The sequence below is a fragment of the Marmota monax genome, unplaced genomic scaffold, assembly GCF_021218885.2.
Source record: "Marmota monax isolate L192 unplaced genomic scaffold, Marmota_monax_Labrador192_F-V1.1 WCK01_AAM20220418_F8-fsc00055, whole genome shotgun sequence".
NCBI classification, from domain to species: domain Eukaryota; kingdom Metazoa; phylum Chordata; class Mammalia; order Rodentia; family Sciuridae; genus Marmota; species Marmota monax.
This window is the reverse complement of record NW_026695205.1, coordinates 9,648,415-9,666,258: the sequence shown is the minus strand read 5'-3', so window position 1 is coordinate 9,666,258 and position 17,844 is coordinate 9,648,415. Positions and strand designations below refer to the sequence as shown.

Sequence of the window (17,844 nt, the reverse complement as noted above, 5' to 3'; positions counted from 1 at the left end):
CGGCTGTGCTCCCACCGGCTCTGCTCCCACTGCTGTGCTCCCACTGCTGTGCTCCCACTGCTGTGCTCCCACTGCTCTGCTCCCCACGTTCTAGCTCAGCCCCCAGAGCTGCGGTGCTTCCTTCGTGAGCGGGAAGCAGCACCCCCATGCCCACCTCCAGGCCGGGCCCGCTCCTAGGAGTGGATGGCTCAGAGCCTGAGAGGCAGATGGCAGTGGGCAGGGCCTGCTCTCGCCTGTTCCCCTTGCCCCCGGCCCTCTCCCGTGACCCTTGGGGACAGTGGGCCCTCTGAGCCCTGGGGTGACTCAAGCAGCTGTGCGTCCTCTTTCCCCTGCCGAGTGCCCAGCTGAGCCACCGACCTGCATGACGCCATCCAGGCAACAGGAATGTGAAGGAGTTGGCTAGGGAGGGATGGGGACACTTCCAGGAAGATTCCTTCACTTCTCAGAAGACACGGGCCAAGATTCCTGCATTTCTCCACCTCTTTACAGAGTGGGGACCTCAGAACCTGGGGGTGTCAGCCCTCCGAACCCCGGGGGTGTCAGCTGGCTGTGGGGGACCAGGCTGCTGCAGGCTAACCGTCCTGGCTCCTTGGACCAACCCTGCTCCGGCAGTCATGACAATAACTGCAGCCAACAGGCGGTCCTCTGCTGGGCTGTCCTGCGGGCCTCCACTCCGCCGTGTCACGACTTCACGGCAAGCCTGTAGCAAACGGCTCTAGGTCACTGCTTGACGAGGTCCAGCCACTGGCAGCGCCCCAACACGACAGTGCCCCTCCCTCCCGAGTGTGCCTCTGAGGCAGGAAGGCCCTCGGGTCCTTCCCCTGAGGAGCCACAGGCCCTGGGGCCACCTTGCTTTTAGTCCTGATTTGCAGAGGGGGGTATAGGCCTTGGAGTGCAGCAATCCACGGCCCTGTCAAGGTGAGGGCAGTCGCCCGCCCACGTTCCTACTGAAAGCTGGTCTATGTGCCCTGAATCGTAAGCAGACTGGAAGCTCCGGTTTAAACCGAAGCTCCTGTAAGCTCAAAGAAAAACGGAACAAAAGCAAGTCCCTGTCCACAGGCCCCGGGAGTGGGCTGTCCCCTGCGGCTCTCCGTCCTTCTCAGACACCAGCCTGCACAGCCCTTCAGACCCCAAAGAGGCTTTCGGGTTGTCCTGAGTAACGGAGGGCCTGTGAGGAGCCCAGCTCCAGAGGTGTGGCCTGCCCCCGCCATGGCCACAGCACTGTCCCGCCAGCCGGCCCCACTCCCAGCTGCAGCAGCACTCGGCTGCCCCCCACGAAGGAGCCCTAACAGTGCAGCGACCTTCATCCTGAGCAGAGCTCCTGTCCTCAGAGCTGCCGTCTTCAGAACGGGTGTCATGGCCCACGGTGTGGGCGGAAGGCCACCCAGCAGCCCAGCCACCTAGGCTCCGATCGAGGTGACCACACGTGACCCCCAGCAGCAGTGACTTGCTCACGGGGAGCCCTGCTGGCGGCTTCCACTCGCGGGTTTGGTGACTGTCATTGCATTCTTTCCACCGTCTGCCTCTGCTCTGTGGGCTGTCTGTCCACCCAGCCTGACGGATTTCTTCCCTCTCCCCGGCCTCTCCCGCCCTTCCTTCCCAGTGCCCTCAGATTGAGTGACCACTGAGCAGCCTGGTGGACTCCACTCACTGGGGTTCTCAGCGAGTGGGCTGGGGGCATGGCTGGCAATGTCTCCGAGGTTGTGCGCTGTCACACCCGGAGGTGCTGCAGGAAAGCACCGTCTCCCTCCCTGAAAACGAGCCAATTCCGAGGGACACACCCCTCAGAAGGGTGACCCGTGAAACCTCAGAGTCTCAAAGGCACGGCCATGCACAGCATGGAGCACTACACAGACAGGGAGCATCTCACACCCAGGGAGCACCTCACACCTAGGGAGCACCTCACACCCAGGGACCAGCTCACACCCAGGGAGCACCTTGAACCCAGGGAGCACCACACACCTAGGGAGCACCACACACCCAGGGAGCACCTCACACCCAGGGAGCGCCTCGAACCCAGGGACCACCTCACACCCAGGGAGCACCACACACCTAGGGACCACCTCACACCCAGGGAGCACCTCGAACCCAGGGACCACCTCACACCCAGGGAGCACCACATAACCAGGGACCACCTCACACCCAGGGACCACCTCACACCCAGGGACCACCTCGCACCCCAAAGAAGCTGCAGACCACGGAAGATGACAAAACAGGCCACAAAACCATGTGTGCAGAGCCTATTTCAAAATCGACTGTGCACCACCCAAAGCCGCTGGAGGCAAACACAGCATCAGGGACTGTCCCTGGCGGATCAGGTCACTGGCACGGCCCCTTTTACTCTCTGTCTCATCACTGGGAAAACCAGACACGTGGAGAAGCTGGCGGGCTCCTTGTCCGGACGTCCTCTCCATCCTCGCCCTGTGCACAGGGCCCACAGGAGTCCGCCCAGGGGAGGCCTGTGCTCCTGACGGACTGTCCACCACCACACACCACCGAACACCCGAGGGTCCAGAGAGCCTGGGGACTTGGCACCAGTGAGGACACCCCAGTCTGCCGGCCACTGACCACATGGCACGAACCTTGACCCGCCCTCCTTCTCCACGTGGGGAGTGAAGGGCCAGGTGAATCCTGGCCAGGGGCTGAGACCTGCACGGCCACCTCTGCCAGGACAGCGGGGTCTGCAGCACCTGCAGGGCCCAGAGGAGCCAGCAGGGACAGTCCCCGCTGAAGCAGGCACATTCAGCCGCTCCCGGTGCCACTGTGTGCACTGCCCAGGCTGTCCTGTCCCCTGCTGCCCCTCCGTCCTGCACTGTGAAGGAGTGAGGGGGCCCTGGGGCCATTGCCAAAGTGAGAGCCAGCGGGCCACGTCGGGAGGAGTGGGCCCAGCCTGCTGCACCTGTCCTTCCTGGGCTCCGCGTTCACGGGGAAAAGGAGGGTCAGCGGTTTCCAGGCCGGCCTCTGTTTTGTGCTTTCAAGCAATGGAGCTTACAAAAAACTGCAGTCACGCGTCCCTTAAAACAGGGCACCATGCTGAGAACCCGTCACCGGGCAATTTCGTCACTTGTAAACATCGCGGAGAACACTGCATGGAACGGACGCACACGGCTGCCGCCCTGGATGACGGGGACCCGGGTGTCACACGGGGCCCACTGTCCACCCGAACCCAGGCAAAGGAAGCAGGGCTCCGGGCCAGGAGCCAAGAGCAGCGGAGACGGCTGGACCCCGCCCCGAGCGAGGCCTGGGAGTCTGAGTCGGGGACCAGGCCCTGCCTCTCCGTGGCCCTGCACTCCCTGAGGCCAGCTTACCGGTCGATGGCGATGACCCCGAGGGTGAGCATGCTGGCCGAGCTGATGAGCAGGTAGAGCAGGGCGGAGAAGTTGCACCACACGACCCCGAAGATCCATTCCCTGCGGACGGAGCTCGTCACCACGAAGGGCAGCACCAGCACCGACAGCAGGAAGTTGGACAGCGTCAGGCTGAAGACGAACTTGTTGCTGAGGGTGAGGAGGTAGGACTTCTTGTACAGGGTGACCACGACGACCAGGTTGCCCAGGCAGACGAACACGGCGATGACCACGATGGCCACGAACTCGGGGACACCGCTGCCCCCTGGCCCGCTCTCCTCCGCGGGGAGGTCGCTGAGCTCCTTCCTGTGGCCGAGGGAGGAGTTGAGGCTCATGGTCAGTGTGCCTCAGCCTGGGGTGGGCACAGCATGCTGGACGGCTGCAGAAACAAGACAGGACCGGGGACAGGAGGGGCCTCGTCACACATCATCTGCATGCAGCTTGCAAGAAAGGCAGCAGAGGCTCGGCCAGGAAGTCCCAGGCTGCCCCCCAGCCAGCCTCTCCAGCCAGCCTCCCTAGCCAGCCCCCAGCCAGCCCCTAGCCAGCCCCCCAGCCAGCCTCTCTAGCCAGTCCTCCGGTGTGCTCCCTCCCCTGTGTGTGGCTCACTCACTCTGACCTGAGGACTTCTTCTCCAGCCCAAAGTTTGGGTCTGCAGAGCCCCAAGGCCCCTGTGCTAAAGGCTCAGCCTCCACTTGGTGCTACTGGGAGGAGTGCAGCCTTCCGGAGGCAGGATTCATGGGAGGGTTAGGGCATTGGGCGTGCCCTGGAGGGGACCATAAGACCCCCGTCTCTTCCTCTTTCATCTCCCGACTGCCCTGAGGTGACCATCTCTGCTCCACCACGGTAGACTGCCTTGCTGCGGGCCACCTCCAGAACTGAGAGCCACGGTGAGCTCACCCTCCGCCCTTTTCCATTTCTTCTTACTGCGCATCTAACCCAGGGGCGCTTCACTGAGCCACGTCCCCAGTCCTGATTTGTATTTTATTTAGGGACAGAGTCTGAGTTACTTGTCTGAGTAACTCAGACTCTGTCCCTAAATAAAAGTAAAAGTCTGAGTCGCTTTTTGCTGAGGCTGACTTTGAACTCGCCATCTTCCTGTCTCAGCCTCCCAAGCTGCTGGGATTACTAGTATGCACCACTGGGCCCAGTTCCCCATTCCTTTTAATTTTTTATTTTGAGACAGGGTCTTGCTGAGGGTCTTGCTAAGTGACTGAGGCTGGCCTCAAACTTGCAATCATCCTGTTTCAGCCTCCCATCTTACTGGGAGCCTGTCATCATGAACGGCAGCACCAACATGGACAGCAGGAAGCTGGACAGAGCATGCACAACTGTGCTGGCTTTTTTGATTTTGGGCAGTGCTGGGGGTCATTCTCCAGCCCAAAGTTTGGGTCTGCAGAGCCCAAAGGCCCCTGTGCTAAAGGCTCGGCCTCCACTTGGTGCTACTGAAAGGAGTGAGTCATACCCAGGGACTCAATGTGTACTAGGTAAGTACTCTACCCCTGAACTACATGCTCAGTCCCAAACCTTTTTTCCTTAGAAGTTGATTATCTCAGGTATTTCATTATAGTAACAGAAAGATGACTCACCACCGGCCTAACCATTTTCCCAAAGCCAGTTATTCAAAACCTTTAATGTGCTTCAGAATCACCTGATGTACCAATTCAAAAAGCCAGTTTTTAGGTATCACCACTACAGATTCCTGTCCTGGAGATCAGGTACAGCTGGGAATCTGCACTTTGAGCAAGCCAGTGGGAGCAGTGACCCCATTACAAGTGTCCATGGGGGACACTGCAGAGTGCTGCTTTAGACTCTGCTTCTCGGGGGGGATACTGAACTGAAGAGGTGGCACCACCTTGGAGCTACCAGAGGTGCAGAAGCTCAGAGCCACTCTGACCCACAGAATCAAAGTCGGCACTTGGGCCCCGTCCTCAGCTGATTCCTGCACGTATGGGACAAGATCACGGCAGGAGCCGTTCTGGGTTCCCCAAGCAGGGGTCACGTACAGTCCATGGGGGACGCTGCACTGCTCTCAGCAGCCGTGGGAGGGAGGACGAGGACCCGGCACTGACCACAGGTGGGTCAGCAGAGGCCCATCTGAGGTCTTGCCCACAGACTGCAAGGTGCAGACTCTGCGCTCAGGAAACGGGCTCGGGATCCTGGCTGCCACTCAAGCCTCACACAGCTCCATGTCAGATCCCACAGACTCAAGTTCCCCCAAAACTTTTCACCTACTTCAGTCAGCCAAAAAGCCCTTTCCCCACCTGCTCTCGTTCTCCACGGTCCTGCAAGCCACATGACAGAAACCGGGGCCCAAACCGCCTCCACTCAGCCGCAGGACAACCCCCTTCCTAGTGGGCCTGTGGCTCTGTCCCAGGACCCATGGCCACAGGAGCCCACAGGGGAAGAAGCAGGCCTGCCCCTGGCAAGGGTCACAACACCTGCTGCACAGCTGCCCTTCAGAGGCCCATCTGCCCACACTGCTCCAGGCTGCACCGAGCAGTGGCCTCCCCACTCAGAAGGACCGACCAGTCCCGGGAAATGTCTGCCTCCCACCGGCTACTCATCCGCTGGTGCCTGCTCACAGAGACGGTGGCCCCTGATGTGTGTCCCCAGGCCGGCACAGATGGTCAGTCCTTCATCTCTAATGTAAGTTGCAAATGCTTCTCTGGTCTGATCAGGGTAGGTTCAGAGGGGCCGCTTTCTCCATGATGGGGACAATCTCCTTCCGAGTCACTCTAGGAAAGCATTTCTTGTACTTTATGTAAGTGTGTGGTCTACAAAGACCCAAGTTAATACATCCATGAATTTCTGGGAAGGCAGATGTCCCCCATCTTGAACATATGGAATTAATGTTTTTAAGCCTAAATACAAAACATTATTTCTACTAAATTTTATTTTGTACACTCAGCTCCTGATTCCAGGCTGTTAAAACCCTCTGCATGTTGATTTCGGTTACCCAACTTCTTCGTTACTCCGGCTTTGCACCACGAATAGACTCCGTAAGTGCACTGCCCACCCGTGTCTTTGGAAGTTGTTCCTGTAACTTGGCAAGCTCTGGATTTTGTGGGCTCTTATAACTAAATTATTAATTGGTGCTCAAAATAAAGCTTCCACATAAGCCTGTTACTCCAGACTTGCCTTGCACAAGGGGAACAGCGCGATCAGAGAAAGAGACAATGGAAAAACTGTCAGAAAACATTTGCAACTCACATCACAGATAAAGGACCAATCACTCTAATTTGTAAAAAATCCCTTCAAAATCCAACAGTACAGGACGGGGGTTGGGGCTCAGTGGTGGACGGGTCAAGAGCGCAGTTGGCACGGGCTCTGCAGCCAGCCTGACCTGGGCCAGGTCCGGGCTTCTCACCACCAGCCCTGCCCCCCGCCCCCGCCCAGGCTGGCTGCAGCTGCGTCCCCCTCCACGTGGACTGTCCCCTACTTGTGGATGAATTAACAAGCGTTTAGCAAGTCTGACACCTTTCAGTGAGGCAGTCTCTCCCGGGCCTCCCCAGGGGAGGGAGGGGCTCAGGCCAGGTTTCCACAGCAGGCTCTGGGAAGCCCCTGCCCTGACCCGGGATCCCAGCCCATCCCAGAGGTGAAAGGCCACTCCAGTCCCCCTGGCACAGCTGCCCGAGTGGCTGGGACGACCCTAAGGCCAAGAGGCTACTCGGCAGGCCCTGCTCACAGGAGGGCCTGGGGCGCCTGCTTCCTGCGTCCAGTGTGTGCACAACCAACCCACTCTCCACTTCTTCCCCCCGCCTCGCCGATGGCTCCTGCCCTCCAGGAGCTCAGACCCGAAAGCCCAGGTCCTGATGCCTCGCGTTCTCCCACACCCACTCTGGGCCAGCAACCTGCCCAGAACCTGACCACGTCTGACCACATCTCAGCCGCCACGCGCCAGTCCAGGCTCCGGGTTATGAGGACAGCTGCCACCAGTCCACCTGCTGGGCCCTCCCCCACTCTGCCCAGGTAGCAGAGTGAGCCTGACAAGGCAGCCAGCGTGGGACAGGAGCACTGCCCTCCAGAGTTCCTACCTAGACCCGCAGCGCCCACAGGGTCCAGCCCGGTCCCCACGACGGCTCCAAGCACAGAATGAACGCCCCCTCACTCCTGCCCCACGCACACTGGTTTACTGTTTCTACTGTTTCTCCAGACGTCACGCAGGCCTCACCAGGGCCTTTGCACTTGCTGACCTGTGCCCAGAATGCCCTCACCCCACATAGCTTGGCGGGTTGTTCTCACGCCTAGGTGAGCAAAGCCCTCCCCGGGCACTCTGCGCCACCCTCCCCCGGCCTCCCGCACAGCCCGGCTCTGGCCCCTTCAGTACGTTCTCTGGGTGTGCTCCGATGTTTATCAGGTTGACCTCTCTCTCTCTCAACACTGCAGAATCCGTGAGGACGAAGGCGGCCTGGTCTGTGGACACTCTGGTCAGATCTAGGACAGTGGCTGCGCCCAGTGGCTTTCACTGCGTGATGGACAGACGTACAAGGGAACCACAGGAGACCCCTGGACAAGGTAGGGTGTCCCACAGCAGCAGGGCAGGCGCTGGTACTTACGTCGGTGCCCCTTCTCCTCTCCCCACCAACAGAACTGACCAGCGTGGAGGGCCACGGCACCTAGGGAAGGCTTGCAGAGGCTGGTGGCCATCAGGCCCAGCCCACGGGTGTGGAGAGCTGTGGCTTTGGCCCTGTTCCTTCCCGTTCTCCCAGGGGAACTCACACCCACGTGTGACGGTGAGCAGCCGTTTTCTGGCCTGGCAGCTGAAGTGTCCCACAATGCAGACAGGACCCCCCAGCAGCCCAAGCCCGATGAGCTGTGGAGCCGCTGGGCAGGCCACGCCAGCCACCCCTACCAAGGTGAGTCCTGCAGCAGTTTCCTTTACACGCTCAGACATAACCCGAGTTCACACACCGTGGGCGTGAGGAGAGCCACGCAGGCGGAGGTGACTGCTGTGTGGCCGGGAAGCGCTGGTGCTGGGGCCTCGCACCCCACCCATCGTCCCCATCCACCCTGTCCTGCTCTCCAGCCCCGGCACCGACCCCCAGCCCTGATCTGGTCAGCCTCTCCCAGCACAACCCTAAACAGAATCAGAGACCCTGATGTCACAAGGAGAGGGCCTCGGGAACAACCCCCTTAGAAATGAAGCGAGCCCCAGCGAATGCTCTGCAAGGACTCGTCCTGGAAGGTGGAGCTTTTTCTGAATTGGTGGATTTCACCACTTAAAATGCCAACGCTGGGTATCAAAGTTTTAAGCAAAATTCATGCCAATCTGTCATAGATTCATCTATATTTTAAAGCAAAGTCCACAAAATGGTAATTTGCATAATGATTCAAGGTCATTAGGACCCAAGATGCATGGAATCTTGGTTCAGCAAAGACCTTCGCTGTCAATGCGGTGCAGCTTTCTTTGAAACCTGGGAGGAGGCTGCAGGAGATGTGCAGCAGCGACCCCTCAGACTGACACAGGCAGTGCCCTCTGGCTAGCACCGACTGTGCCCTACACGGTGCCCATCTCCTTCCAACGCTGAGCAGTCCCTCTCCCTTGGCAAAGAGTGCTGCTCAGGTCGCAGCAGGTTGAGAGGAGTGTGGAAGGAGATGGTGGCCGTGCAGGGCACAGCTGGTGCTGCACCTGCAGAGAGGTGGGCATGTGGGTGCAGTCGGTGCCAGCAGAATGTGCTCAAATACCAACTCTGCCCGTGGAGGAGGGCTGCATGGGACTGCCCAGGAGGACAGCATCACCACCCCTGGGCCACCTCGCTTCCCCTTGGTTCTACCTCCTCTCTGAACCATCCTGCTGCACATCCTCAGGTCAGACGCTCCCAACGGTGGAGGCCGGTGACTGTGAGAGGCCTTCCCGACCAGGACGCCGAGCACTGTCCAAAGACCAACAAGTGACAGGACACAAATCTGCGCACTGCAGAGGTCCACGGATGCTCCTTGAGGAATCCACTTTTACACTGACATTGATTCAGCCGCTTTTCATAATTAGGCACTTCTCCAGTTTGGAATACCAAAAAGGGCAGGAGAGGATCCGCGGCCCAGAAAGCTCCATCCCCGCGTAAGCCATTCCAGGTCCTGGGCACTCGCCTCCTTTGTCACCTGTTCAAATACCATCAGCCTCAAGGCCACCTGAAGAGCTGAACTCGGAGGAAGACTTTCTGGAACATTCTACATACAATGACCCTCACTACCCCTACTGGCTACACTCTCCCTTTTATATTTTAGCTATTTTTTCAGAGAAGCATGTCTTCTCATAGTACGAGGTTCTACTCTAGGCTAGGATGCTTGTTCTTCCTTCCAGATGTTGGCAAAAGCTTCCTCAGTTCCCCTCTGAATTCCCAGCAGCACTCTGCTGTTGGGAACATAAATATTTATATTCCCCTACACACTTATGTCCACTTAGGCCTGATGTCAATAGAAAGAACGCGGGCTTTGGACTCCTCTCCAAAGCTGGATGGGAATTCCGCGTGACCTTGTGAGTGTCTCTTAACCTCTCTGAGCCTCTGAAGACAGAATTAATGCACTTTCAGGACTGCGGAGAGGGATGTCTGCGCTAAGGTAGATAAGAGCATCGGCCGAGCGGCGGACAGAAGACAAACCGCAAAATGTTTCAGTGAGTCCCTGAAGACGTGAAAAGAGAAAGCGGTTTCTCCCGACCACTTACCTGGGTGGAAGGGAGAGGGAAGGCAGCCTCGCAGGAACGCAACGGGAGCTCCGCTGACTCCATTAGGGGCTCAGGGCCCGGGGCTCGAGGGTGAGGGAGAGAAGCACTTCCTTGCCCAGCTGAGGCAGGTCACCCAGGTGCCAGCCTCCCACGAAACCTGCACCTGTGCCTGGGGGCTGGTGTCCCCTGCTGGCTTTGGCCACAGCCCCTTCCCCGTGAGAGAGAATCTCTTCACTCATCAGAAAAGCTTGAGTGACACGAGTGAAGAAGACCAGGTGGCGGGGAGCGTCTGAAGACGTCCCAGCAGGAGACTCCAGGGGACATCTGGAAATGATGTCACACAGCTGCCGGTGGCTGCTAAACACCCTGTGCACGGGGACAGCCCACATGGCAAAGGTGAGCAGCCCAAGGTGTCGCTGGTGCCAAGACTACAGGGAAAATGTCTCACTGTGAACCTTGGTGGACACAGGGGGACACGCACTGTCCTTCCATACCAAAGGCACAGCTCCAAGGAGGCAAGGGGTGGAGAGCAGGGCGGGAGACCACCCGCACCACCAGGCGGACCAATAACTGTTCTGTTCATCGCCCTCGCACGGCCAAGCAAACGCACATCCGTTTCTATAATTTAGAATATCATTTTTAAATGGTTTACGGGAGAAGTTCTCCCAAGTACATTTTCTCTGATGGCCATTGTGAGACAGATGCAGGAGGAAGGCAGGTGTCCTCTCTCTCCCTCCTCGTGGCAGCGACTGCCACTGGTTTCTGGAGCCTCCCACATTCTTATCTTCCAGTTAGCCTTCCCCTTCTCATTCCTCACTGAGCTGCTCCAACGATTTTCACTGACCCCTACTCTCTGCTCAGCTCCACTCTACAACTGGGGCATAGCATGGAGCAAGACATGCCAAAGCTCACATTTAACGAGAGGGGACACAGGCAGGCAGCAAATAATAACAATGCAAAATAATTCCAGGTCAGCAGGTGCCATGAAGGAAAATAAAACAGGGTGCATTCGCCTGTTTTCTATGGCTACAATGAAATACCTGCAGCTGAGTACTTTATAAAGAAAAGAGGTTTTTAGCTTGCAGTTTTGGAGGCTGGAAATTCCAAACAACATGGCACTGACTTTGATTTGGGGCCCCTGACTGTGTCATGTCATGGTGGGTGGCACCTGGCAGAAGCACATGCGAGAGGAAGAGATGACACGGAAGCACCGGGATGGGTCACTCTCCAGGGAACTACTGGGGTCCCACTGAACAACACTGATGCCTCCCAGGGGCAGGCCCCCTGTCCTCACTACTTCCTGTCGGGCTGCACCCCTGAGGACCCCACCCCTGAACATCCCCACACCAGGAACAAGCTTCCAAGACCTGAACTGTAGGGGAGAACCCACCCCACCTACAGCACAGGGTCCGGGAGGGAACAGGTGGGTGGGTTGGGACTGGGCAGTCAGGGAAGGCTCTCAGGAGGCGACATTTGAATGGGGACCAGAAAATGATGCCAGGGACTTCAGGCTGAGAAAGAGCCCCGTGAAGGTCCCCAGGCCGGGGCGCGCGTGGCCTCTCTAACGAGCAAGAAAGTGGGGGAGCTGGAGGAGAGCCGAAGACTCCCGAGACACTGGGGCTGGCACGCAGGACGCGCGGCCGCAGGGCGGGAAGCCACTCTTCTGCTGTCCCAGGGGCTCACACTGCTGCTGGGTGAGGCGTGCACCCAGGAGGCCAGCGAGAGGCGGAGGTGGAGGCTTGGCCGGGTGGCAAGGGGTGACGAGATGCGGCAAGCTCCCGGAGGGGCAGCGTTTCAGAACTGAGAGGCCTCCGGGTAGCTCCTTCCACGGGTCCATCTCCAGACGAAACGGAAGCCTAAGAGGTAAGTGCGCTCCCCCCAGTCACAGGCCTGATTGCAGCCCACGCCCATGCTTCCTGGGGGCTTCGCGACCACACCTCTGCCCTTACCCAGCCGCCCCAGCTGTGATGGCAACTTGGAAGACAGGCAGGGAAGGAGCCCTCTGAAGGTGGTCCTAGCCAGGTTCAAAATAAAAGACCAAACCCAAGGGGCCTCCCTGGCTCTCTGCAGCATGGGACACCCCAACTGCTGTGGTTTCCCTCTGAGACGCCCCCTTCCCGGCTCCGGGTCCTGCTCCAGCCCCCTCTCCCTCCCCAGCTCCTCCCCAGTCTCATGACCCGCCCACCATCCTGCCATCTCACTGTGTCTTCTCGGCTCACCCTCAGAGGAGACCAAGTGCAGCCTCCTCAACGGTCCATCCCCCACTCTGCCTTCGCCCTGCGTTTCCTCTGGAGAGCCCCACTTCCGCCCACCCACTGCCTCGGTGGACATGGACACATGACCTCTGCCCCCCCCATCAGCCTCATCCAACTGCCTGTCACTGGGGCAGAGCAGAGGGGCCTAGCAGACCACTGCTGGTGGCTGGGAGAAGACGTTCCAGTGGACAGACACCTGCAGGTCCCCTTGCCCTCTTGGGGAGCCCGAATGCCAGGGGCCACCTCATGGAGCATTAGGAAGGCCAACACAGAAGGTGAGAACGTGGGTCCCAAGGAAAGCACTTGAACCCTGAACCCACCCAGGAGCCAAGCGTAGTGGGGCCCTTGTGACAGCCGGTAACTTTCCTGTTGGCTTAGCTCCATGTGAACTGGCTTTCCTGCCACATGTAGGAGGAAGGGGCCTTTTGCATGAGATCCCTCCTGTCTCCTTAGCTCCCTCGCTCAGCCCATTAAACCCCAGTGACTCCAAATTAGCCATCGACATCCTGGGCAGCACTGCAGCGCCCAGAGTCAAGTTACCCACCTGCTAGATGTCTCCTCCCAGGTGCCACCCGGACACCAGGAATGAGACTTGTACAAAGGGGAATCCGGCATCTCTGCTTCTACCTTCCCAATATGCTCTTCTCCATGTTCTTGTGTATCCTAGAAAAAGCACCACCCACCACCCAGACTCTCCAGACAGACAGCTAGGGTGTCCTCGACGGTCTTGCCAGGTAACCCCAGCAGAGCTAAGGCCCCGACTGACACTTTCTGACTATGTGGCCTTGGGTAGACTAACGAACCCCTCTGAGTCATGAATTGCCACGCAGACTCTCCAGTGTTGAATGAGAAAATCGAACACACGTTGGTCTGTTCCACTCCCGTCACAGATGTCCAGGCCATCACTAAATTCTAGCTCACTGCCACTACCCAGCTCAGAGCCTCACCCTCTCCCCGCCATCATCACCAGATGTTTCTATCTCCATTCTCACCCCCACTCAATCTGTCCTCCCCACTCTTGCCAGACTGAAGGTTCTGCTCAGCCTGATCACACATGCCACTCCCCACTCCTGCAGAAGGTACTCATTGGGGACGCCCTGCCCCTCTGCTGCCCCACCACGCCCCAGCCTCCAAGTGCTCCTGTGGCTGCTCCTGGGCCACCTGGGACGTGCACTGGGCCATCCAGCCCGCACCGCCCTCGCTTCTGCTCTGTGTGCCGGGGAGAGCGCATCCCTAAGAAGCCCAAGAAAACAGACTGGCTACAGAAGCCCATGGGCAGACGCAAACCCCATCTACCTGTGGTCTCAGAGCAGAGGGAGACCCACAAAGGAAGGGAAAGAGGCAGGAGGGCAGGGTACTGTAGATGGAGAACAGCAGAGACAGGAGAGAGAGGAAGAGCAGGTCAGGGAAACTTTGATATAGGGAAATCTGAAATAGGAGGCTTCCCTAAACAAGCAGAAAACTTGGAGCCACAAAGAAAAATGACACCAATTTAACATCATAAAAATTAAATAGTTCTGCACCATAAAAGGTACAAGAGGTAAATTGAAGACATAGAAACAAGATGCCTGATTTACTAACAAGAGGTCAGAATGCAGAAAGAGCCTCACAAATTCATGAAATTCAACAGAAAAATAGACAAATGATTTGACCAAACAATTAGAGAAAGTATAAATTGATTCAAGGTTTTTTAAAAAGAGTAAACTTGGAAGACTCTCAGCCTTTAAAATGCACATGACTGATATGGCATAGTCTCCAAGATCTAGATGAAGCTTCTAAAAGCTTCATTGAAAGAGGGGAAAAAAAATGAAAGATCCTTTTCCCCCCTGTAGGTACATGGATTCTCTCTGAAAGAATAAACAAATTCTGGCAAAATTAATTGTATCCCCAAAGGAAAACAGAGGGCTGGTGAACAGGAGAGGGGGGAGATGTTACCTTTCATGAACTTTCAGTCTTGTACCTTTAAAATATACTATCTCCAAACAAGTACTAAACTAAATAAGCTAATTAATTAAATTTCTTTTTCTGCACAATCTCTAAGACATCAATAAATAAAGAGAACTCTGCTTAAATAATAGTTTAAATGTGCATTCTCTTCAACCAGCCAATTTCACTGCTAGGAACAATTTCTACCTGGAAAGACTCTCTGCATGCACACAGATCAATAATGATACAAAGACAGGGTTGGAAACAATCTAAGAGTCCGTGGACAAGGAATGTTTAAATAAATTATAATGAATCCATACTATGAAATACTATGTTGCCATTAAAAAGAATGAATGAAAACATCTATTACTGATACTGAAAGACTTCCAAGTTATATTGTTAAATTGAAAAAGCAAACCACAGGGCGTTATTATATATGTCCCACATTTATATATGTTTAAAAGTATATATTCAAAGTATATATCCACTGTATTCCAGTTGGTCCCACAGTTATAACTGAAGATAGGATTGCAAGTTGAAGGCCAAGGCAATTTAGTGAGACCCTATGTCAAAATAAAATTTAAAAATAGGGCTGGGGTGTAGTTCAGTGGTAGAGCACCCCTGGGTTCAATCCCCAGCACTATGCAATAAAATAAAATAAAGAATTGAGTCATGAGGTCAACCCTTCTTCCGGCAGCAGAGCTGATGGTATCTCTAAGTTGTTGGTTTTCTTTTTTTGTTCTTAAAGAAAAACTGCATGAAGACACCATTCCTTCCCTCCAGTCAGGCAGTTTAGAAAGACAGTGCTTCCAAAGGGTGGGCCAGAAGCTGCCCACCGGCAACCTGCGGCCGGGACCAGCCTGCGCACACAATTCAGTTACCCTGTACGTTCTTTAGAATGTTGAGTTAGTTGACAGATTTAAAAATATGGAACTTTTTTCCATAAAAAATTTCGCAGTTTCTCCAAAACTCTGAGCAGGGAACACTGAGCGTGGAGCCCAGAGGGCAGGCCCTTGAGCTGCGTGGGTGGGTGGGAGGTCCTGCGGGGACCCTCGGCACCGCCCTCCACTACCTACTGGCGGAGGGGTACCCCACAGAACTCTACCTCCTTTGGCTGCCGGTTGGGTCGGTTCCAGTTCAGCCCATTCTGTGTTCCACAACCCAGACGCAGAACTCACGCCCCTCTGACGGCTGGGCCTCCGGTTGCCAGAGCACTCCCAGTGCGCGAGCCTGCAACACAGAGAGATGGATTTGGGGTACTCTGAGACCTTGGATTTAGTTTCAAAATGCCAAGAAGGCTTCTTTCTGTGGGGTCGTTGTTTCTGGAAGGCAGGGAGAAGTCCTGAGTTCAGGGACCCCCGTGTGGAACCCGAAGGCCAGTAGAGCAAGTGCCCAGTCAAAGGTCCTGGCCTCAAGGGCAAGCTGGGCAGATTCCTTGACCTCTCCCGAGTCTCAGTCTCCTCGCCCCCTAAAAGTCACAGGGCTGTCCTGAGACTGAATCAAGACGCTGTAGCCGAAAGTGCTTTTCAGCACCTTACGGGTACAAGATGGACGGACGAGCACAGCAGAGGAGCCCTCTGAAGAAGTGATGGGGCCACGGCTGGCCTCCCAGTTAGGGTGGATGAAGAGCCCTGTCCCGGGCCTTCAGCTCTCCGCTGGCTGCGGTGAGCACAGCTGTCCAGAGCTCCAGTGGAGGCCGGGGTCGGAGGCCGGGCAGCACTGGCTGCCGGCTCTACCGGGAAGGGGCGCAGGGATGCGGTGAGATTGGCTGGCCCGAGGTCTCGGTGTCCTCCCTGGACAGATCCTGCACACTCACACCACCTCCCTACCTCACAGCGGGGGGGGGGGGTCGGAAGACCCGCTGTTGGAGCACTGTGCAAAACGGAGGGAAGGTACCATGACAAAATGCAGCCTTTCACGGCCGTGAGCGGTGCCACCGCCCGCTGCGTGGTCACTGGGAGCCGATCCCTCGGACGCTCCGGACATCCTCCCAGCCCTCCAGCCCCCGTTCGCACCCCACGCGCCTTAGGCCGAGCGACCCCCGACCCCCAACCCACCGAATCTTCCACGAGCAGCTCTGGGGGGCGGAGGCGTTCACCCCAGCTCTGGGCGACTCCAGGACGCTCCCGCCGCCAAGGCTCGGGACACTGCGCCCCTGGTCCCCTTCCAGAGAAGGGGGCTTACCTGTCCTCGCGGATCCCACCGAGGGCCGCGGCCGCCTCGTCCCACGCCCGATCCCGGGGCGAAGCGCGGAGCCCCCTGCCCCGGGGGGCGCGGCCCTCCTCCGCCGAGTCCCGGGCGCGCACCGGCTGTCCCCTCCCGGAGGACTTGTGGGGGCCCGGGGGCGCCGGGGAAACGGCGGGCTGCACCCGCGGGTGGGTGCGCCTGGGCGGCCCCTGGCCGAGGGAGGGGCGCCCCGGGCCCCACAAAGAGCTGCAGCGCCCCCGGGCCCGGCGCGGCGGCCGGGGACAGCCTCCGCGGGGACCCTCGCCCGCTCGGCGCGCTCCCCGCGGCGTCCCCGCGGCCCTGGTCCGGCCCGCGCTCTCCCCGGGCCCGGCCGCCGCTCCCTCCCGGGCCGCGCGGGACGCGGGTCTCGGGTTTCAGCCCCGCCCGCCGCCCCACGCGGCCCGCCGCCCGGAACTTGGCGGCCGCCCGCGCCCCACGGCGCCCGCCGCCCTTTGTCTCCGCGCCCGCTCGGCTCCTCGCCCCGTCCCCGCCCGCCCCGGCGCCGCGGCCATTCGGACTCCTCCGGGCCGGCTGTCGCCCGTCCCCGTGCCCCGTCCCCGGGCGTCGCGGGCCGCTCACCTTCCACGCCGACCAGTCGGTGCGGCCCGCCCGGCGCTGGCGGGACCCGGGGACACGGCGCAGGGCCGCCGCCGGCCAGTCCGGCAGGAGGTGGGAGGGGGCGGTGGTGTAAACCGAGTTACGACGCGGCCGCCTCCCCCCGGACCCGAGGCCTGCTCCCAGGCCACCAGGGCGCCTCCCCCCGTCCCCTGCCGCGCCCCGCTTTTCTGCCTGTCCCCAGCCTCCGGCGTCCCCGACGCATCGGTCTGGGGGGTGGGGGGAGTTGAAGCCAGCCGTGCAGCTGCTGAGAAAAGAGAGAACAGACCGAAACCCTGGAAACGGCAGCAGAACAGTCAGCTAGGAAGTTCCAGAGCCCAGCCCTCAACTCCAGCAGAAAAGGGTTGCCTGCTCTGGGCAGGGCTTCAACTCCCCCGGATCCGTCGGCTTTAATGAACGCATTAATTATGCTCTTGTCTACAGAGTGATACCATCCGTTGGAGCGGCTTCCTTGTTATTATTGGGCCACTGAGGCACCATTTAGAACAATAATTTACTCTCTAGCACCTGCCAAACACCCAGACTGCTTAAGGGACAAATGGGATAATGAGGAGGAAAAAAGGAAACGGATGCCTTACTATTCCCGTGGGATAGATGCTTTATTTGGTCAGAAGCTGGAGCTCAGCTTCTTTTAAAGTCTAGGTCACCCAGCAAGCCAGATGCTTGAACCGGCTCAAAGCAGGCTGTTCTCAAGAGTATCTCAGACATTTGTTCTGAAATCCCTGGTTATTGATTTAATTTACACTGACTCAGTCACCAGCTCAGCTCTGGGGGAGTTCTTTAGCCTTCTTGAGTCTCACCTTAATCATCT

At 58.0% G+C, this 17,844-nt stretch overlaps 1 protein-coding gene across 3 annotated transcripts in view; it reads right to left on the bottom strand.

Moving 5' to 3' along the window:
* Positions 1–17,541, bottom strand: part of Gpr161 (G protein-coupled receptor 161) — a 31,412-nt gene extending 13,871 nt beyond the window's left edge. The window contains exons 1-3 of one of the 3 annotated variants that reach the window (XM_046429987.2): positions 16,998–17,541; positions 15,298–15,422; positions 3,309–3,726 (exon numbers count right to left, since the gene is read on the bottom strand). In XM_046429987.2, the coding sequence (XP_046285943.1) occupies positions 3,309–3,682 (374 nt within the window). In that variant the 5' untranslated portion in view covers positions 3,683–3,726; positions 15,298–15,422; positions 16,998–17,541. Of the gene's footprint in view, positions 1–3,308; positions 3,727–15,297; positions 15,423–16,376; positions 16,564–16,997 lie in introns of those variants that run through there. The other 2 variants (XM_046429983.2, XM_046429985.2) reach the window with 2 other exon arrangements.
* Positions 17,542–17,844: the final 303 nt, after the last annotated feature.